The 22,456-nt window shown below is 45.0% G+C and overlaps 1 protein-coding gene across 2 annotated transcripts in view; it reads right to left on the bottom strand.

The window, feature by feature from the left end:
- Positions 1 to 121: 121 nt before the first annotated feature.
- The window catches only part of nol4la (nucleolar protein 4-like a), a 24,284-nt gene continuing 1,949 nt past the window's right edge, over positions 122 to 22,456 (bottom strand). Inside the window, exons 2-11 of one of the 2 annotated variants that reach the window (XM_017409727.3) lie at positions 15,395 to 15,550; positions 13,510 to 13,621; positions 10,715 to 10,824; positions 8,547 to 8,688; positions 7,576 to 7,862; positions 7,307 to 7,492; positions 6,735 to 6,923; positions 6,498 to 6,617; positions 6,161 to 6,350; positions 122 to 5,182 (exon numbers count right to left, since the gene is read on the bottom strand). In XM_017409727.3, coding sequence (XP_017265216.1) covers positions 4,962 to 5,182; positions 6,161 to 6,350; positions 6,498 to 6,617; positions 6,735 to 6,923; positions 7,307 to 7,492; positions 7,576 to 7,862; positions 8,547 to 8,688; positions 10,715 to 10,824; positions 13,510 to 13,621; positions 15,395 to 15,550 — 1,713 coding nt within the window. In that variant the 3' untranslated portion in view covers positions 122 to 4,961. The remainder of the gene's footprint in view (positions 5,183 to 6,160; positions 6,351 to 6,497; positions 6,618 to 6,734; positions 6,924 to 7,306; positions 7,493 to 7,575; positions 7,863 to 8,546; positions 8,689 to 10,714; positions 10,825 to 13,509; positions 13,622 to 15,394; positions 15,551 to 22,456) is intronic. The other variant, XM_017409728.3, reaches the window with a different exon arrangement.

The raw sequence follows: 22,456 nt of genomic DNA, 5'->3' as shown, positions 1-22,456 counted from the left end.
GGTCGTCAGAGTAAAATGCTAAAACAAAACAACAACAACAGCAAAAACAAAAAATACTTTGAAAAACTGTACATGTAAACATCACACTTTCACTGAGTCCAAAAACCAGAAGGAAAATACAAAGCTTCACACAGGTTTACAGTACAAACCCCTGCACAGAGCTACAGTCTCTTTTCAGTGCAGGAGAGGCAACAAGTCAAATCATATAAATAACAATAGAAGTTTTACAGACCATCACAAAATGATAAGTTAAAACAGGCAAGGGCTAAAACCACTTTGATTTTTTTTAACAGTGCTGTACCCACAGAAAAAGAAAGGTTCAAAACATCTTTTTATCACTCTTTGTACAGCTATACAGTACATTTATCTGACCACTTTAGCAATCCACAAGCTACCAGGGCATTTTTAATCAACACCAATAGATTACATTGTCCAGTCAATACAGAGAGTAAATTCATTGGGCATCATTAGAAGAAAACAAAAAACAAAAAACAAAAAAAAACAGGACAACAAGTGGTTGCTGCGGATCACAGTAATTAAGACAGAAAGCCAATCTGCAAGCTGATGTTTGGTTGTAAAAATGAGCTTTAACGAGACATGAAGTGAGGAGGATCTGCTGTGGCGACAGCAACAAGCGGGCAGGTCGGAGGAGACGTGGAAGACGTGTGAGGACCCATCTATGGTTACGCCTGTTTGAGCCCAGAGGGGTGTTGGAAAAAGCAAGATGAGGCAGGCTGGGTTTCATTTTGCATGGCGGGAAATTACGTTGATAGAAAGGAAAAAACAAAAAAGCTTAAGGAGTCCATATCCTGGCCACGCCGTACAACGCTGCAACGACTATTAAACCAAGAAAAGCTTCTGAACATCTGGGTCTGCTCTGTTAAAGGGACAGTTTGCGTCTTTAGAAGTGAGGTTCTGCGTTAATATCTTACCTGCTGTACAGAGATCTTCAAATGGTCCCACTTTGGATGAATTTAGATTGATTTTGAACGGACCGATGGCTAAATCAGGTCAGGCCAAGACCATAAGTGGATTTCTGTCATCCTAAAACAATTCTCAAACGTTTCATAGCAGTTCAGGCAAATGCTACTTTATAAACCTCTACAGTGCCATTAATGTCACATTCTGTGGTTATTTACATAAATCTGGCTGAGGTGGGACTTATCATGCAGCCTGGGGCACGTCTGGAATACCATAATATTTCTGCTGTAATGTTTAGCTGTTCGCTTGTCAGTGCAACCAGAATTAAACTCCACTGATAGCACTACTACTGAAGGAGCTACCTACTACAGGTAAGATATTAACTGTTCATAATCTTTCTACAGATCCCCACTTCAAAAGAGCTGATCCTGTTGTTGAACCAAAGCGGTGAAGGACGCTGCTGTTTTTGTGTTAGATGTACCAAAGTACCAACCAGAGTAAAATACTAACAATAAGTTGTATGATGATGTAATTGAGTTAATAATCGACGACCCTAACTTCAAACGAAATGTCTGAAACAGTTTCCTGTTCTGGGCTTTACCTACAAAACCCCAATATAACACAAAGAGCAGCATAGTTCCTCCTTAAACCAGAGTGACCGGATGAAGTGAATGTTTTCGCTGATTTAGTCTCTAAAAATCTTGAAAAAGGATCTTCCCATTTAACCGCTAAATGCTCCCACTTCTGTCTGCTGTTAGGCTTCATGTTTGGCTCAACGTGTAAGGAGTCATCAGTGGATTTGTGGGGATTTAAACGGTAAACTGCTGCCAGCTGTATCCAGTTTAAAATTTAAAAAAGGGTTGAATTGTACAGATATGAGATGAATTTGAAACAAACGCTGTTTCTAATGTAAGACACCTAAAGCAACCATACGATTATTTTAAGCATTGTTCACAAAATTAAACTACCTGAGCCAGGATTTAAACCCTTAATGCGATAGTTTAAAGCAAAGTGTAGCAACAGCCCGACAGAAAAACCACCTGAATTTATGTTTTTCACATGCGATCACATCGACACATTCAACATGTCCCGAAATCACATCTTCAAGGTGCAAAACACACGTTTCACATGGTAATTTTGTGTGTTTTTTACGAGTGAAAATGTGACGTTTGTTGTTCTAAATTTACACTGAAAGCACAAGGAAAATGTCACATTAATTTTCACCCGCCGCCACAAAAGGCGGGTGATAAGTTTGTTGTGTTAGTAAAATATCTCATGGACGAGGGGACGGATTTTAATGAAACTGAAAATCATCGTTCTGTGTTCGTCTACGACGGATTAACGTTTGGAGTCAACCTTATTCAAGATGGCTGCCGCAGCTAACCAACCTGAGCAGACACACAAAAAAGGCTGTAATTCGGTTCGTTTTGCAGCTACTGAGCTGAAATTTGTTGTGGTGGTAGCTGGGAGTCATCCACAACACACACTCTGAGTGCTAACAGGTTGTAGTTTAAAATGTTGTCATGCGAGGAATGTTTTCACATGTGAACCCAGGTTTGAACACAAGGTTCACGCGGTTTTTCTCTGAGGGCAGATTAAAGTTTATTTTCTGATTAAATGCGTGTTTCTCGCCATTTTAAGTTAGAAAACTGTTGCTTTTTGGAGGGCTGTGAACGCCGCAGCTGCACGTACATTTTTGCTTGTACGGTTTAATCCGTCTGGGACCTCGTAGGATCTCCTCATGAAACACCCCTCAGATGGACCGTGTGTTAAAAGAAAGGTTCGAACTGAGCTCCGATTAGGCAACTCTTTGATGTGTTTCGAAGATAAAACCTGTCTTAGATTGGGAGCTCCATCAAAATGTCTTCTGTTGTTGCACCGAAGCTGATTTCTCCAAATGAGGTAAAATCACCGTCTTTCTGTTTCCTTAATCCTGAGCTTTAAAGTGCTTCCTACCTTACGTTAGATGATCAAATTTAAATGTGAACGTTTCGCAGCCTAATCGTGACAAGGAAAAAAACTTAATATGGTCCTTAATATGTCCAATGTACACTGGTCTCGTTTTGCTAAGGAAATGGATGGGTGACAGTGAAATGAACAGATAAATGATATTTGCGAAGAGATGTGTGATAAATACAGAAATATATCTCTTTAAGCTTTGACAAATCAATAAGGTGCAAGCCACTCCGGGCCGCTTGAAGAGTCATTGTCATTGTTTGGAATGTTTCAGCCTTTCGAATGAAGTCTTCACAGACTGATGGTTTACAAACTGGGTCACTCCACTCGCACACAAACACAAAGTCGGCTCGCGACAATAAAGATTTGTGAAAGAACTGAAGAACACGCACACGAACTCGCACAACAGTTTTGTGCTGAGTGACTCACCAGTATAGGTTGCTGAGACTGTGCTCCAGATCTGCTTCGAGAACTCCCGCGTGTCGTCCGATCGCACATAAACACACACACAGACACACACAGACACACCGTAGCAGAAAGCTGGGAGAGTAAACTGTGATGCGTTTACGTTGTTTTTTGGAGATTGTCTCTTGCTTCTTTTCAGATACGATGAAGAAAGTGGAGATGTGACTCAGAGTCTGACACCGCTGAGGTCAGAAAGGACGACACGGCTGGACGGATGGACAGACAGAGACAGACAGACAGACAGACAGGCAAAGGAGTGGATGTCGTCCGAGCATCCTATTTGTGCCCTCACTCTGCATTCATTCGTCTGTCAGCAACAGATGCACCCAAGCTTCTCTCTGTGCCTTAGACCCACTAAGCACTTCTTTTACCGAATAATCCTCCCAAAAACTAAAAAAAAAAAAAAACGTTAAAGTAGACAAGACGTGCAACATCAAGTGTCATGTTCTGCCAGGTCCCATTTCCTTTCTATCACAACACACGACTGATCCCAAACACGTGAAAAGTGCCTCAGTTCTGAGGTTAGTATCGACAGCAAACGACAACATTGACATTAGCTACAATGCTGCATGGGATTCTTTTTACAACTTTACTGTTACAGCAGGAGAGGATTGTGGAGAAGTACTGTGTTTTCATTTCATCAACCATTGCTAATTATCTTCTATATTGCACCCTTTTTTTCCATTTTCTAGTAGCACTGGTTTTCAACCAAGCATTATATTAATTACTTTTGTTTTTTCCCTGACAGGCGTCTGTGACCTCAATTTGCATACCCACGCTTCCTAAAAGCCCTCCACCTTTTTAAGTAATGGGAAACGGCCTATTTCACCTGAAAATAACTGAAACGAACAAGAAAAAGTCCAGTTTGCTAATGAGTCTTCAAAGAAATAAATGTCAGAATAACCACTCTAAAAAGGCAGGTTTTGACCACGTTTTGATTCATGTCTTCTGGTCAAACCCTCAGGTGAAAACTGTCAAACATCGTCATGTTTGTTTTTTCCTTCCACGTATTTTATACCCTTTTTTTTTGGTATATATGTAAGTCAGTCGGTATCAGTTGAGGTTAACAGTGGCAGTGGCTGTCACGTCTTTTAGCAGCGATTCCTCTGTGGATTTAGAAACGACTCGATTCAGACAGCCCAATCGAACCGAGCCACTGTACAGCGTTAAAAACAGAAAGAAATAACGACACTAACTCACTAATTTGTTGTTCAGCTAATTCAACGCCTCAGTCTGTGTACCAATGCACATCTTTCTTTCTTTTTTTTTTCTCCCCCCACATCGATCATCGCTTCCTGAGACAAATGGAGGTTTCCAGTGGCATAAATGAAATGGATGGGATGAATGGCTACACAAAACAGGGCACTAAGGTCAAAGTGAACCAAATGCATAAATAAACATCGTTCAGCCTGTGATATGTTCAGGCCTGTCCAAATACAGAAACGTGTGGGGATAAGTAAAGGTAGCATACCTACAGGACCCACTGTGCACTGAAGTATCACTCGTGTACGATTGTGTCTTTGTGTGTGAACGTCTGCTCGGATGTGTGAGACACAGAGCGACTGATGGACAGGCTGGGGTGAGGGGGGGGGGACGGGGAGGCGTTGGCACGGTTTGGCTCAGTTCTGCTGCAGGATCAGGTTTTCCAGCTCGTCTGCAGAGCGGAGCAGGAAGGCCGCGGACTCCCTGTAGCCGGCGATGAGCTGCCTCACCGCTGTCACCTCCGGGGGGCTGAGCTGGGCCGAAGCCCCGCCCCCGCCGCTTCCCTGACCGTGACTGTTGGAGGTGGTTGAGGAGGAGGAGTTTGTGCCGACAGACTTCATGCTCAGATCCGTGGGACCTGTGGGTTAGACCGAGAAGGTTCGGTGAGCATCTTAAGAGAAACAGAGACATGTGGACGACGGCGCTGAGGTCAAAGACGGAACGTTTTGTCCTTTGAGGACAGCGCTATGACTCGAGCAAACCTAACACCTCCACATCATCACGTGGAGAAACACCATCCCTACACCAAAGCACGATGGTGGCAGCATTATGCTGTGGGGGTGCTTCTCATCAGCAGAGACTGGGAAACTGATCAGAGTTAAAGGAAAGCAAAACAGAGAAATACTTATAGGAACAAGTCTTGCAGATTTGAGACTGGGACAGAGGTTGGGGAGCAGATGGGGAGCAGGGCTTTCTCCTCTGGAACTCTCTACTATCTGACCTAAGAAACACTACCTCTCTCCCTGCGTTCATGACTGCTCTCATCTCTTTAGATTAGCCTATCCATCTTAATTTCATCTGTAATAATTCTACTGTTACTTATGTCTGCTTCTTTTTAACTGTATTTTTGCACATTGTCCTCTGATTCGTCTATTGTTGTACGTGTCCTTGGGTGTCCTGAAAGGCACTTTTTAAATAAAATGATTATTATTATTATTATTATTATTTATGGTTGTTGCCTGAACTGTGGGGATCATTTTGTTCTTCTGTTCGCTAAATTTGATGTAATCTGTGACAACAAAAAAGAAATGACAGAAAAAATATCCAAAAGTTTTGTTTAAATATCCTGTTGCTTCGCCTTTTATTTTGAAAATGCCTGTATTAAAAACAGCAAACACTTAAACATACTGTTTTACCACAATGGTAGTTTAGAAATTTCATCTGTAAATTTGGATTAATTTCTCTGCATGTTGCTACAAACATGCTAAACGAAAGGATCGATTTTTATTTTGGTAATTTGTGTGGACCAGTCACTGAACTATACAGTACCGAAGACTTGGTTTTTGTTTTTTCAACAGCTGGTGTAACAAAACACCTTTCCTCAGCTCGGACTCACCGTTGGTTTGCGCAGCACCGGAGTTCTGCTGGCCGCTGCCAACGCTCCCGTATCCCCGCAGGTTGTAGTTGAGGCCTCCGTTGGTGTAGAGTTGGTCTTGGGCGAAAGCTGCGCTGGAAATGGAGAACCCCGACGGTGTAACAGAGGTCGGATCCCTTGTGATGGATTTGTCAATAGAAACAAGCTCATCCTAGAGGAAAAAAATGTTTGTTTTTTTTAGTCAGAGCAGAAAAAATGGTAGTGTATGTTACAGCAGTTTGCTGCTATTGATATATAGATGGTCGAAGGGACTCCCAAACCCCTTCTGTGCAGATTCACACTCTGCCAAGACATTTACCGTCACCTGGTAGGCATCGAGACGCATCCTCTTGGCAGCATTTCGAGTTTCACTCTCGCAGGCGGAAGCTAGGATATTCTCAGCCATGGCAGAGGTGAGGTGAGGAGGAGTTGGTCGGATCTGCCAACAGGGTCAGTCAGTGACATTTTTTTTTTCGCATCACGAAAGGGAACATTTCAGAATTTGCGTGTGAACGTTAAACAAACAACAAACAAAGCTGCGAGGTTAACTTTGTACCTCAAAGCCGCCTTTCTTCATGCGGCGGCAGGATTTGAGGTAGGTGCGGATGCGCTTGCGGGAGCGCTCCTGGAACTCTGGGAACTGGCGGCTGCAGGACTCGATGATGGCCTGGATCTTCTCCTTGGGCTGCTTGGAGATGGGCACCATGCGGTCCAGATTCTCATCCACGAACAGACGCACAAACATCTGACAGGCACGGAGAGAGGGGGAGGGGTGAAGAGGCGATGTAGAGCAGAATAAATGGAGTGTGGGGGAGTGAGGGGTGAGGGGTGTGGGAGTCAAAACAGAAGAATGGGAATGAATGGTGCGGAGGATGGGGGAGTGGAAGAGGAGAGTTGAAAGAGGCAGGGGGGATGGAAATGGAATAAGAGCTCAAAGGCAGAAATATTTTTTTTGTCAATGTTGAAACTATTGTTGCAGTGGTTTCTTTAAAACTCTGACAGTATTTTTCACACAATTAGTGAGTGTTTGATATGAGCAGAGGTGAATCTCTTCTTTGGTAATAGCTACGCAGAGTGCTAAAGATCTGTCAGGCTGATGAACAGCAGTGTGTTTGAGTGGCTCCTTACATTGAAGGCTTTAAGTCTCTCAGGATCCATCCCCTCGGCGTCGTTGATTTTGTCACTGTCGTCATGCTCATCGTGATCGTCATCGTCATCATCGATAATCTGTGCTCGACCAGAGGTCAAGTCCTCTGCGCTCATGCTCAGCTCAGTTTTCACAGAGTCATAGCTTCCTGAGCTGTAAGGAGGCGACTGCAAGCACACACAAAGGCCTATTGTTATTTCTGACTGCCATGATGAGGTCCGACGGTCCAGAACCGCCCGTCGGTCCTTACCTTGTTGGTGAACTCTGTTTTGATGGGGTACTTCTTGTTGGGGTCTGCAGGGTAGGAGTTTGACGGCGAGCTCCCAGCCGGCAGCAGTCTGTCGCTCAGATTGACCGGCTGCTGATCCTCTGAGGAGGAGGACGACGAGGTGGTGCTAAAGTCCAGGGGAGCGCTCAGCCCATTCTCTGTCACCTCCCCGTAGGAGGCCCCACCATCTGGGGGGTTCACAGGCAGCACCTCGGGGGAGGTCAGAGCCGGCACCCCGTTGGCACTGCTGCTCTCTGAGGAGTCATCATCTGGCAGAGGGGAGGGGACGGGACAAAGACGCAGATACAGTGATGAGAGACGCGAATGCTTTGTCATGCTTCAGCGTTAATTCAGGTTCGTTTACTACAATAAGCACAGTCCCAGAGGAGAGGGGGAGTAACCTCCTCCCTGCCTCGTGCTGTACGTTCTGAAGGAAGTGTGCATTGGGGTCAGCTGTCAAGACAAATAAGAGTTAGGGAGGAAGAGGGGAAAGCTGGGAGATTTCGCAAAAAAAAGAGAGTGCTGAGGATGAAGAGGGACTAATGGGGGAAGGGAGACAACATGTCCCTCTGTGTTAACGCTGCAGCTTTAAAACAAGCTAAATGTACTGATTTCATTACATCTGTCACATGCGTTCGGGACTATAAAACAATTTGCCCCATTTTGAATCTTTTCACTAATCTGTGAGGGTTAATATGGGCCTATGTCCTACTTCCTGTTCCCTGTAAGAGAGGGGTGCACAGTGGATTGAGGCTTGGTGTTGTCGCACGCCCCAGCTGCTGTAAGAGTGGATTTATATGGATTAGTCCACTAAGAAAGAGACAAGCTGTTTCCTGCTTAACGACAATCTGCGCCGCACTCTTCCAACTCCAGATGTAAACAGAGCAATGCGGGAAAAAAAGGAAAACCGTTCCCAGAAGAACTTGTTTGTGCGGCAGCCAGTGACGTCTCACCGTCCTCGTCTTTTACAATGGCGTTCTGGCCGCTCACTCTCTCCCCGTTAGGCGGGCTCGACTCAGGCACTGCTGGCTGCTCAGCTGCGACCCACGTGGGCTCAGCGTTGTTCATGTCCTCGCTGCTCACCGAACTGTCATCCTGGAAGGAGATTGTGTCACAGAAGCAAACTGAAAAAGAGCGGACAGCTGAACATTAAAAAAAAATTAAATTATTCTTATTTTACCAACTTTATTCTCCAAATAGAATCGCTCTCCTAAAGCGATGCTTGGACAAAAATCTACACCGTGTAAAAAATGTGTTTTTATGGTGAATAAAGCGTCGATGAGTCTTTTAGGTATAGGAAGTGTTATCGTGAATATACTCTATGATTTCAGCTTTAAAGTTTAGGCAGTGTTTACCTCAACTTTTCTGGGTTTGACCCACTTTCACTTCTAACCAGATTTGATTATGACCAGAAAAAAATATATATACACGTTTGCATTTTAAAAAACTAAAATGTGGGCCCATTGCGAGGTCAAACCACAGACTAGAAGAGGGACAGCAGGAGTCTCTCTGTTAACTAATACGCTTCCCGGAGCCCTGCTATTTTTAACTCTGTTACGTCGAGACCCTGAAGATGCTTGTTGTAGCGTAACAAAATCATGAGCACACCACTGGAGTGAGGATTCGCCAAAGAGCACTGAATATTCAGACAAACTACTCAGAGGCTGTAGGCTTGGACCGACGAGAAGCTTTCCAGAGCAGAAAAACAGACCACGTTTTTGAAGTTTTAACACAAAAGACCTGCATTTGTGTCGTCATGTGTCAGCTGGCGGCTCACTCAAAAGGGGAGCACAACTATCGCCGTGTTGGCGAGATATCGGAGCAGAAATCCATGCTGCTGGCTCGTTCCCCCTCTCACACGAACACACAAATAGGCCTAAACCCCTGGGAACCAGCATCCGTCCCTTTGTTAGGGGCTTGTGGAGGACCAGTGTGCTCCGTGACGGCTCTAATAGGCACCAAGTGAGTCGTGTGGGATTAGAGAGAGGCTCTCACAACAATCGTTTCCAAGTAGGTAGAGACATTAATGTCCAGGTTTTACAGAAATATGTAAGTGAAGCAGTGCGGGTAACTTTTAATATAGGAAAAAAATGAAAACATGCAGGTGTTTCAAAATAAAACAAAAGTCAAAAGCTTATTTTACGCAGATGTTTTTGTGGAAAAGAACATTTGAGCGACAAAAGTACAAGAACACTTTACTAATCATTTTATTAAGCTTTTTGTTTCAAGACTTTCAGGTCTCAGTGTGCAGCTTTTACTTCTCCTATGTTTAGCCAAAACAAAACAATCATTCCTTCTGACCCTGTTTCTAGTTTTCTCCATAACAACTAGTCCTTTTTTATTTCCAAACTAAAGCGCATCACTGGGAATATGACTGGTAAAAACAGAATCACAAACATGTTTGCATTTCAGCTTTGTTCCAACAAAACATCTTAGTCCTGACTAACTGCATGCAGGCAGCTGAGAAGTGAAGCCGCAGCAGGCTAAACAAACATCTCCATCATGTGCTTTTTCCCAACATGACAAACCTGCAGCATTTTGAACCATCTGCAGCTCTGAAACCTAAACCGGGAACACATTACTGCAAGTCTCCTCCGACACTGGAACAGCCCTCTCTGAGGTCAATAATTCAACAATTAGTCTATTCAGTTTCCGTTTTTTTTTTTTATGAGTTCGTTCCTTCGTACTCACCCACAAATCCCGGCCTGGGTCATTGTTCCAGATAATCCTAATTATTCCGGCGTGAGGCCTACATTAACTGGACCAAGTACAGCTCCCTGCACTTTAGTGGCAGCGGTTTTTGAGTGTTTCTCTGCCAGCGACACATGGGAGTGGTTTTACACATGACGTCTCTCGTACAAAAGCTTCCCTAATCCTCACTTCACTCTGTGCTCCTCCTCCCAGCAGGAAGAGGACTCCGCTTGTTTAATAATGAATTAAAAGTTGGGCGGAAGGATGCGCTGATTTGCCTGCACAAAGCATCTCTCTCTCCCTGCAGGCTCAGGGGGAAATACTCTAAAGACACGCGCTCTCGGTGCAAATATATAATATAATATTTTAATTAGTAAGGACAGTTTGTATCAAATGTGTCACACACATCCAGTGGCAGACAGACACTTACCCTCTCTGTGGCAGTCATGCACTGCAGTTTCATTTGCTTCAGGTAGGTGGCAGTAAGAGGCATGTTGTAGTCAATAAGGTCAGGGACCAGAGAGGTGGGCCTGTCATTTTCTGACAAAGAAAAAAAAACAAACCACATTCATAGAATTTACATGTCAATTAAACCAGAGCGTGCAGATTAACAAGAATGAACCTAATACAAGCAATTATTTTAAATTTAATGCAGACAAATGTGCAACATTGTTCGTCTATCTCGCAACATTTCACTTTTTATTGACAGATGCACAAAAACTTGGAATGATTTGGTGAAATTTGGCACATTAGGGACAAATCAGAGAACCAGTCTGGAAATGTTGTCATTTTTTGTCTCTCAGGTGGTTAAAAACAGACAAATTCAGTGGTTCAGACCTCTGCTCTCTTTAGGACAACTAGTCCATATTTTAGGTTTTACTAATCATCTCTAACTGACAGTTTTTTAGTTGTACTGGTTCACCATTAAAGTAAAATTAAAGCCTAACTCAACAACTAATGACCATTTTAAATTTTACTAGTTTGCTTGTAAGGCCGAAATTAGTCACCCAGGACAACTAGTCTTTATTTAGGGTTTATTAGATATTTAGTAAAAATTTTACAAACACTAACTAACTAGCTAGAATGTTTTGTTGCACTAGTTAACTTGTAAGGTTTAAAAATAACTAGTCAACTGATTATATACTGATTATATTTACTTGTGACTAGTACGACTAAAATTAGTTGTGCCAAACAGCTTATGATTATTTGGTGTTTAATTAATTAAATATAAATATTTTAGGCATACTAGTTAACCAATAGACATTTTCAGTTGCACTAGTTACCTATTAAGGTAAAAAGGAAGCTTTAACTGGACAAGCAGTGAGCAACTAGTAAAGCTGAAATTAGTTGCACAGATCAACTAGTGATCATTTGGTGTTTACCTAGTAAACATTTTAGGTCTGCTAGTTAACCAGTTGAGATTTTCAGTTGCACTAGGTAACTATTATGGTAAAATAAAAGGTTTAACTAGACAAGCAGGAAGTATTTAAATATTTATAAGTTACTACTACTAAGTCCAGCATTAGTTGTCCTAGTCAACTGGTGATTATGTAGGGTTTTATTAATTAACCAGTAAAAGTTATAAGCATACAAGTTCATTATTTTTTCAGTCTTTCTAATAAACTATGAAAAAAAGCTTTAACTAGATATATAATTATCATTTTAGATGTTACTAGTTAACTAATGGGCAGAATTACTCATAACTAGCCAAAATGTTAGCAATTCTGATGCTCTAGTATGACACAGTAGATTACTAGTGGATTAAAAAGTCAACAAGTTAAGACTTTTGGGCTACTAGTGCAGCACTTTGGCTGACAAATACAAATTCTGCTCCAACTAGTTGGACTAAAGTGCCACTAGTTGGCTAAAAAGTGTGACTAGTAAGACTGGTTGTTCATCTAATGCACAGAAATGTGAAACTAGTGCAACCAAATGTGCAGCTTGTTCAGCAGAATCCCGAACCAAGAGGAAAATGACGCCTCATATCATATGATTAAATACACAAACAGCCTGCCATACAGTTTCAAAAGCAGGAAAGAGCTCCAACATTCAAGGTAAATAAGAAACAACAAAAGATGCATTTTCTTTACCCAGCCTTGTTTAAAATGAACTGAGTAAAAGTGAGTTTTGCAGTTTAAAAATGTAAAATTATTTTTGAGGACATTATGACCCTAGTATCTAGTGTCTGCTTATTTACATTAGAGTCTGCACAAATAAAATACAACAGAAAGCATCTGTTCTCTTCATTGTTGTTAAAGAAGGCGTTCAGCATAGTAGTACAAAACAAACAAATACTTTTTTTTAGTACAGTAGAGTCCTAAAATGAAACTGTGTCATTTGTACAATGAGTAAAAACAAAATTAGAACATTTTCACCATATTTGTGAGGCTGTGTTTCATGTAACACAGCCAGCTGGAATTCATTATTTCTCAAAACTCCCAGTTTACTGTGTCAACACACAAAACCAACTACAAAGCTGAGTGTAAACTGGTAAAGCAGCTAATATTTGCTGCAGTTTATTTGGCATTTTATAACTTCATACTCCACTCCAGAGACTCTCATCCTCTCATGCTTTGACTGGAACCACAGATGTTTTTTTTTTATTATTCACATTAGCAGAACCTGTTCACATCGCACACAAGCTGTGTGAGATCTGAGCGCAGACAGATTTTTTGAGCCGAGCATAACGACTCCAACATCTCGCAGAACGCTGAAAATCCAAGCCTCTGCTGCGTGCTAACAGCTGGAAAGAAACAAAAGCTGCCTGCAGTCTCCTCATCCACCGCTAGAGGAAGTCTGGGATCATTTTAGAGGCCCAGCTCCATCCCAGAGAGCCAATCCTCTGGAGTCTTTGTTACATCATGTCAGTGATGGATATACGCACAGGTTTATTTAATGCCAGCTCCATTCAAAAACTATTCAAACATCTCGGAGCGCCTCAGTTCAATTTAGTGCCTGACAGGATGATAGAAAACTCACACTTTCAGACATCTTGTTTCAGTAAACATGAATATCTCTTTGCGATTATCCGGGAAACAGTGCTGTGGCTAGCTGTCGCAGGGTAATGATTGATTCACGTCATCTGTTGCAACATAGTTAACTCTTTCTGCATCGTTAAGGCAGAAGAATCGAGGATTTAACAAGGCCTGATGTCAGAAATACCCCGGCGGTTAATGATGTTTCCAGAATGAGAGCGCCGTCCGCGGGTCACATGTGTGCTTTTACCTTTGAACTCCGCAGTGCTGGGGTTAATGTGCATCCTCTTCTGACACTCTCCGCAGCTCATTAGGAACCGAGTCACCGCCTCTCTGGGCAGGAAGGCATAGGTCTCTGCGATCTGTGCCAGGAAAGAAAGCAGACAGGGTTAGGGCAGCGGATCTGGCTCAGCCTGCTGCTGATGCTGAACTCAGATTGTGTTCAGGTGGAGTTTTCTTCGTAATGCGCCGTGCACGTGCGAAGGGCCGAGGGTCAGGTTTGTGTGTTATCTCAGCTCGACACGAGGAGGACTCCTCCCTTCGGGCGAGTTTCTGGTGCTTTTGAATTCCGGCTGCAGTCCTCCACACACATTCCTGCCTTCATGGCTCAGAAATGTTTCTCCTCCTGCTTCCTCAGGTGCAGCCGCCTCACATCTACACCTCCCTCTCTCTCCCCCTCCCTCCCTCCCTCCCTCCCTCTCACGCTCAGCCTTCCCTCTCTGTTTGTCTCCCCCCGCTATGCCACCATCCCCTCATCACCCCCTCTGGCGTTTCCCTGTAAACTGCGACCTTCACGTGACCATGGAGAGGCAGCAGGGGTGGGGGTGCCCCCCTTCCTCGTGGCCCCTTGAGGCAGCTGAGAGGGAAAGGCCACCCAGAGGAGCGTGCACGTCCCAGAAGGCCACAGTGACAGTTCCATATTATGCCCTGCCCCAGTGATGCTGCCTCCTCAAAAGGGTACACGCTATGAGACGTGACAGGACCTCTCTACAGGGCAGGAGGAACTGGCTCTGCGATTTTTTATTTCTCTGGTGGAATGGAAGGAGAGGAGGGGTACCAAAGTCCTACTGAACAACCCCAACACTGCGTCTGGATCTCTTCAGCTGCAAAAAAAAATTAGGCTTGCGCTCTTTTAGGACAATACGCGCAACCCAAAACCTGTTTAACATATCAGATTTAACATAACGGGCCGCCTTGAGCCCATCATGGACGGTGCAGCACACAAAAACACCCTCTAATGTGAGCTGGTGGTTTCCTCGTAAGCCCTCGAGATCTAAATCCTACTTTATATTCCCAAAAAAGTATTATATATTTGATGTTATGATTATTCCATAGAGCACAGTTGTTTCTTCTGGCATGCTTTGCGTCTCGGTTGTATTTCAGCTGATGGAGCTCCTGCCAAGTTCTGTGACCTCTGGTGCCTTTCTCTCATCTTTACGACCCGTACTTAAACGGGTTCACAGCACAGAACTCCAGATTGAGATGACTGCAGTATCGTGAAAAGACAAAAAGTTGCTCTGAAACTTGTCATAAATGTGCCAGTCTTTTTTTTGTTTGTTTCACTAATGAAACCCTTCAACTAGTTTAGTCTAACAAATATAACTATCAGGGCAACCGTCGATGTTTCTGGGCCTCTGGTGCATTTAAACCTTTACACAACAGGTTTCCTGGATAATACTTTCTGTCCTGCTTTAGTAATCTATGAATGAGTTTAATTATGTTCCAAAATTTCAAATATCCATTGAGGCGAAGTCCAAATAGAAAGCCGGTTTCCAGCTCCAAACATCTGGCTCTGGATTCTTCATTTTCACATGCAAATATCTGGTTACAAAGGGACTTTGTGTCAACATTTCATTCATCCAAAATAATGTTCAAATATCTACCAAACTAATTCAATGTCCTTATGCCTTTCCTGGGTGTTTGCACATGTTATTTTTTGTGCGTGGACAACCTTTTGTTTTCTCTTGCTTGTTGTTTTGAGTTCTGCACCTGCAGCCAGCTGGGGCAGGACGGGCGTACTGTCCTGCTTTTCACGAGCACCAACAGCCATGTTGCCGGTGAGACCAAATTAAAAATGATAAGTATTCGTTATTAGCGTGAATCAAGAGAACCCTCACCCGACTGTGTTCACTCACCGCTTTGTAGGTCTTCTTCTGCCCCGCGTGTTTGGGTGCCCTGCCCGGATCAGCACCCATCTCCACATGCATGGCGTAGATGATGTCAAAGAAGTCTTCAACTACCGCCACACGCTTCAGGGACGAGTTGTCCTGGGCCGAATTCCCATCTGAGCACTGAAACAGACGAGCACTCAGTTCAGTTCGCGCCGAGGCCTCGGGCTGGGCCAGATATGTGTGAGTGTGTGTGTCCTGTAAGATCTTTAATACACAGATGGCGTGGGTCGTGTGACTGCAGACGGTAAAAGGCACGGCGCAACGTGTCCATCATCCTGCAGTCATCAGGTTTTTTTTCCTGGCTGGGTGTGCAACCATCACTTCATGTTTAAAAATAACACCACCGACACTCCACGAGCCCAGCAGTCCCTCCTACCACCACCTCTGGCAGCCATCCTGCCTCCTGTACTGCTGACCCTGTCGCCATAGAAACTGCCACTGATTTCTCCCGGGCAGGTGTGCTGGGCAGAGGGTCATGTGACACACCATAGAAGTAGGATCGCCAGGACAACAGGCTCCTTCCACAGCACCACATGGGGCTTTCAGCTTCTTTCTACCTACATGTTTTCTTCTAAACAACTCTTTTAGTCCCCTCGTCGCGGCCGTTCGAACACTTAACTCTTAGAGTGCCCCAGCAAACGGAAATGGAATGGGACGTCTGCGTTTCCCCCCCCTCCCTCTTTTTTCAGGCAAACGGGAAAAATAACTCTGGCATTTTCTGAATATGTGGATTCTCGAGTTTAAAAAGTTGATCTGGGAGCTCACACTCAGACCCCCTCTGTCTGGAGACATTTCTCTGGGCTCTGACTCTTTATTATCCTGCTTTCCTCAAACTGCATCCCTTCTTCTACCACCGTGTCTTCATCCCGTCCCATCCCTTTTCCTCTTCCTCCACCAACCCCCTCTCCCCCTCTCCTCTCCTCTCCTCTCTCCTTGCTCCTGCTCTCCCAAGTGCGAGGTAATGATCGTTACCATGGCAACTAAAACCAGCTCACAGAGCGGGTTTGTTTTAATCCGGCCCTCACTCTCTTTTTCTCCCTCAGTACGATAGTTGCTGCACCCCCCCCCCCCCCCCCCCTTTCTCGTCAGCATGGGCTACATGTAACAATAATAAATGAAATAATAGCGCCCCACCGCCCCATCATCGCAGCTGTAATCTATCGCGCTCGGAGGTATCATCATCTCCTCCTCTGACATCACCTCGCTGCTGCTGCTGCTGCTGCTGCTGCTGCTGCTGCTGCTGCTGCTGCTGCTGCTCGGGACAATGGTGTCAGGTCCATTCATGCTGGATTTGGATAATCTCATACAACTGTGGGGTGTGTGTGTGTGTGTGGTGCACCCACATCACTGCTGCATCCCTCAACAAAATATCCCTCACACACAGGATATTCAGCTGGGAGCATTTTCTCTGACCTCAATCGATACACAATACTGCAAACCTGTCAGGGAACTCTGAGCCTGAGAACATTTTCAAAGCTTTAGCGAGTTTCTTTTTCGCTAAACGTTTCACAGAACTGGAGAAATATCCAGGCTTCTTTAGGACGATGCCCCTGAATGTCTTGTTTTTTTGTTGTCTGGATATGAGTCTAACACACCAGCATGATCAGCTTCCTGGGACAAAACTGACACAATTAATTAGCCAAAGCTGAGATTTGTCAAATCAAAGCAGCTCAACTTTTGTGGACTCCAAATGAGAGAAAAAAGCAGTGTTTCCTGCTTGGAGGCCTCCTGGTGCCCTCCTGCACCCGTGAGCTCTTTGTTTCTAAACTCAAGTCAGCGGGGAGTTCAGCATTCGCCTGAAAACCTGGCGTGCTTTTAGCGTGTGTGTTTTAGAGCTGCAGCATCTCAGAGGAGACCAGATGTTGAGCAGCACTGTGGACGTTTAGCCTCCTCAGCTACACGCCACTTTACAAAGCAAAGGACACATGGTAGCATCCCTAATCGCCAGGAGCACGGCTAAACTCTTGCCCTCCTTCTTCCCTTTTTTCCTCCTTCTCGCCAGCTTTCTAATCCCGTAGGACTTTGCTCTCCCCAGTCACTGTACAACCAGCCCCCATCCCCTTCGCCTCCCCCTGTCCCGCACCAAACCGCTCTGTTGCTAGGAGACTGAAGGGGTTGAGTCGACTGCCCCCACCCCCGCTGGCAGTCTCTCTCTCTCTCACACACACACACATTGTAGCGGAGAGCTGCTGAGGGGGAGAGAGGAGCAGTCCTGCACACACACACAGGTCAGGAGGAGGAGGAGGAGGTGGTAGTGATGGGGGGTGGGGGTCATAGGAAGAGCAGCTGGGTCACAAAGGCAGGGATGGAAAGAGGAGATACACAAGAAATTAGCTCCATCACGAGCAGACCGTCTGACATGCAGAAATGTAGCTCTGAACCTAACTTTTAAAGTCAAGCAGCCAACAGACGGAGGTTTTACTCTCATAAGGCGGCTGCACAGTAAGTAGCTTAAGTAGGGGGAGCTGTGACGTGTGTTCAGGTGCTCTGTGTGTGTGTGTGTGTGTGTGTGTGTGTACTCTGTGGTGCAGATGGCTGTGTCAACAATACTCATGACTCAGATTATCTCACTGCAGATGTGACAACAGGTCATCTTTTAAAGTCCCGTCTTCTCTCTGTAAATCTGTCAGCCAGCTAATGAACACAGGGGAAGGGTTTTATGAACCGAAGCTCACCTTTACAAGGAGCCCTTTGTCAATTAAAGGCCTAGCCTCCCTACCATGAGTGCATGTCGCCCGCCCACACTTTTCCAGAGTTTGAAACTGAGATCATTTTATGTTGAGAAAAGATGAAGTTAAAGCTGCTTTGGTGAAACCTTGAAAATATAAAAGTAACCTAATCTTGTAAGATCAGTTAGCTGTGGAGGGCATCTGACTCTAAACGTTAATGAGCCTTATATGTTCACCCAGTGATTTCTTTCTGGGTGTTTAATTCAAATTTGTCCAGTGGTTCATTAGATATTTTGCTAACAGACAGACAGGGCTGACTCAAACAGTTGATGCTAAAGTTTTAAACAAAGATTTTGTTGTGTTTGATGTACTTGTTGGAGATAAATCTATGGTGCTGCTACATCAAAACTGAACTCAATATTTGAACAATTGACTGAGGAACTGGGAGTTTTGTGTTTGTTAATCTCAATTGGCTGTGGCAGCCATCTTGAATTAAGTTAACTTTAAAACCTAATCATCCAATGATTACTGTCTGAGAGTTTCATTGAAATCTGTCCACTGGTTCATGAGATATTTCCTAAACACACAAAAACAAGCAGGCAACAGGGGTGCCACCAAAGGGGGGCTGGGGGTGGCAATGGCCCCCATTACAACCCCAATGTCACCCCCTGGCCAGAAAGTCTGATATGCATATTCTGTTACCAAAATATCTCATGAACCACAGAAGGAAGTAATCATTAGACGTTCATCTACAACTGACTCTTTTGGAGTCAGTTCAATTCAAGATGGCCGCCACAGTTAATCAACCTTAGCAAGCACAAGCCTACCTGGCATATTGCTGTATTATTTTCAAATAGCCTGTACATGTGAGCAGTAAAATAAAACGTATTCTGTTACGGCGTTAGGTTTCGGTGACCCTCACTTTGTGAACTTTCTGGAGGCGCCCCCCCCCTCCAGCAGGCAAAACATCCTCGCCTGCCTTTCAGTGGCGGGCGATCATAAACAGACCTTGTTCTTTTTCTTCTCTTCGTTTTTTTTCTTCACTTTCCTGCACTCTGCTTCACTTCATAAAACCCTGTCATTAAATCCACATTAGGTGCACTGAGCGACCCCTCCGTCCCCTCCTCGGTGTGTGTGTATGTGTGTGTGTGTGTGTGTGTGTGTGTGTGTGTGTGTGTGTGTGTGTGTGTGTGTGTGTGTGTGTGTGTTCTCTGTCTGCTCCCACGATGAGTCTTATTTGACAGAGTGTGTGACATGGCTAATATCCCAGAGAGCCTGGCACACAGACGGTCCCACCGGCCCCGCGGACTGCCGCTGTTTACGTTTCGGTCACCTGCACGTGCATGACGCGCGCACACATCACCACATCCCAGCGTCCACCTCGGCACTCCCGAGCCATCATTACCCTGTCCCAGTTCGTTAAACGGTGGCCCGGCAGAGGTATTAAAAAATGACAGCAGCGGCGTGGTGGGAAGATTATTGTCGTCTTAAACGCGGCGAGTGTGTGCGCGCGTGCACGCGGAGCACAACTCAGACTATTTCCCACACAGAGGAGGGAAGGGGGGGAGGCCCTCGGGCCAGTTAAAAATGGTGTTAATTTCTCCTCCTATGGGAAAGCAAAGAACGGCCTCTCCATGGCAACAGAGAGAGCGCTGAAGGGAGGAAGCACAGAGCATGCGATCAGCGACCCCCTCTCTGTGCGAGCACGCGCGCGCACACGCACGCCGCCACATGTACGTGGCTGTCGTCGCGCGCTTACAGTAAGTCGGAGTGTGAAATAACACAAACCAACACCTCCCGGAAGACAACTTTTTTCTTGCCGGTCCTCCGGTTCTGGCCCCGGACTGACGCAGCTCCACCTTTAAGTCATCCAGAGGGTCACGTGCTCAGGTAGATCCTCCGCAGCTCGGATTAGATCACCACGACCTGAGGGGATCTGTCTTTGGGCTTTTTTTTTGTTGCCATTTGAACCCATGAGTGAGCGCATGTGTTTGCTCCCAATCAGCGCTGACAGAGCAAAACAAAATTAAATAAGAATAAAACAGAACAAAAGAGGAGAAGCACTCTGTAAGAAAACAAAACAAAACAAAAAGCATTAATGCAAATGCTGCTGAATAATAGGGCCAGTATTCTTTTGACTCTGTGGCCCTTCCACAAAAGATGGGCTCTCGGGGGAAATGTGGACTAATTAATCAGATAATAATGATGATGATGATGTTTCTCATCCCATCTAATGCGAGGCACCAACGTTTAGGGCCTATGTTTTCCAAGACAAAGACTGAGCGGTTTTCTACACAACGAAGAGGACGTCCCGAGACAAACCTTTATTCTCACAGCAGCTTCAATCCTAAACTGAACAATAAAACTTACTGCTTTTTTTCTTAATCCAAGCCTGCCAGTTTATGGTGGTGGGCTGTTGCTTTTTCATTCTCAAGGTTGAAATTAGCTATTTTTGTCATTAATTATTAGTAAATACTAAAAAAAGGCTGAGGTGGTGCCCTCAAAATTCTTTCATACTCATAGGTGTTTAACAAAGGATAATGAGAGATCTTTGTGTTTCACGGCCAAAATACAAGCAATTATTTTTGCTATTTTTTTTATTTTTTGAGCCTTAAAATTGAAATATTAAATTATTGGAACTGGCAGATTGGCACATTTTTCTGTACTTAACAGCTTTGAGCTGTTGGTTAAACAAAACATCTGAAAACATCACAGAAAACAGATGGATATGTGTTTGTGTTTCAGCTGATCGACTGTCAGTCCAGCTCCAGGACAGACATCTCTTGCTTTTTGACTCGGACGCGGTAAAAATGTAGATAACGACTGGATTTGTCTTCTGAAGCCCTGACTTGTTAGGCGTCTCCGTGTGCCACATCACGTATGGCCACCTAAACCTTTGTGTGGCGACGGAAATGGCTTTCTACAGATTTCAGTTGGCATGGCAACAAAAAGCAACAGCTTGCTATATTTCATAATTTTTACTGCAATGCACTTATGAAGCCAAAGGAGAAGGCATACGGCGGTAAGAGGGTTTCTTTAGAAACTGGCTGCACATGGAGGAAAAAGAAAAAAGGGCTTGTGTGCAGCTCTGTGGTGCATCTCTCTGTCTGTTTCTGGTCCCCTCCTCCTCTGTAGCGTCCTCTAATCAGGACATAATGAGAGCTAAACGAGGTTGCGTCTCCACGCCGAAGGGGCTCCGTGGATCCTCCGAGCGGAGAGCACAGGAGAGGAGAAGGAAAAAGAGGCAAGCCGCGCCGGAGCCGGTGTGCCCCGGCCTTTCTGTCCCACCACGCACTGAAGCCGCCTTGTGCGCTCCGCCGGCGCACAGAAGAGACCCTCTCTGTCTTCACGTCAGCCAGGATCCCATCCCCACCCCCCACCCGGCCTCCTGTCATTTAGCCCCGTGCCTGCCCCCATACAGAAACTTGGCACACCCTGGAAGCAGCTGCAGAGAGGTGGCTTCTTCCAGTGCCTGAACACCAGAGACACGCCCCTGGCCCTGCAGCCCTGCGAGCAGCCCTCTGACCATTGTGTGTATGTGTGTCTGCACGTGCACATCGCTCCTCCACTGGACTTATAAAGAAACCCAAACTGGACCTAAAATCTCGCCTCCCCACAATGCAGGCCTGCATTAACGGGCCTGCATTGTGGCCTCCGACTCATCATTAGAAGCAGCTTGTGTTGGCTGATATTTTGTTTGTTGTTAAAATTTCCCAAGTGGAGCTGAGTGGGGGGCTTACTCCCCAAACACCACCTCACCCGCCTTCTACAAAACACTTCTCTCAGTAAACAGTGAGATCCATTTATTTTGGGAAGCCTCTCTGCCTTTCTCAGCTTCCCCTGGCTTTGACTCGGCCTCACGGTTGTTTCAAATCAACACAACAACGCCCAATCTGAAGGATGTGGCTCTGATAAATATATCTGACAGGAGAGGAGGAGGTGGTGATGGTGGTGGTGTGTGTGTGTGTGTATGAGGGGGGGGGGGACCTTTGAGAACAAGAAACAACAGACAGAAGCTAATCAACAACACATTTCTGGCACCATCTGCACCTGCGGAGACCGATCACACCTGCCCTCCTGCCCAAAGGGAAACCTAATATTGAGCAGAGATTAGAGGAGTTTTGTTAAAGAAAAAAAGAAAAAAGAAAAAAAAGGAGGCAGTTGGCCCCTAAATTTCCAGAAGCCTCATTCACACAGGTAAAACACCTGTGGAGGGATCAGTGGCATTCAGCTCAAATCACAGTGCTCAGTCTCTAATCCGGCTCGGTTTGTTAACACAAAATGTGCTGCAGCTCAGGTCCAGAGAGACGCTCAGTCCGTCCCAGCAGAGCGGGTGGGTGGGTGGAGGTGGAGAGGA

The sequence above is a fragment of the Kryptolebias marmoratus genome, linkage group LG8 (genome assembly GCF_001649575.2).
Source record: "Kryptolebias marmoratus isolate JLee-2015 linkage group LG8, ASM164957v2, whole genome shotgun sequence".
In the NCBI taxonomy this organism is placed as follows: domain Eukaryota; kingdom Metazoa; phylum Chordata; class Actinopteri; order Cyprinodontiformes; family Rivulidae; genus Kryptolebias; species Kryptolebias marmoratus.
This window is presented reverse-complemented; position numbering and strand designations above follow the sequence as displayed.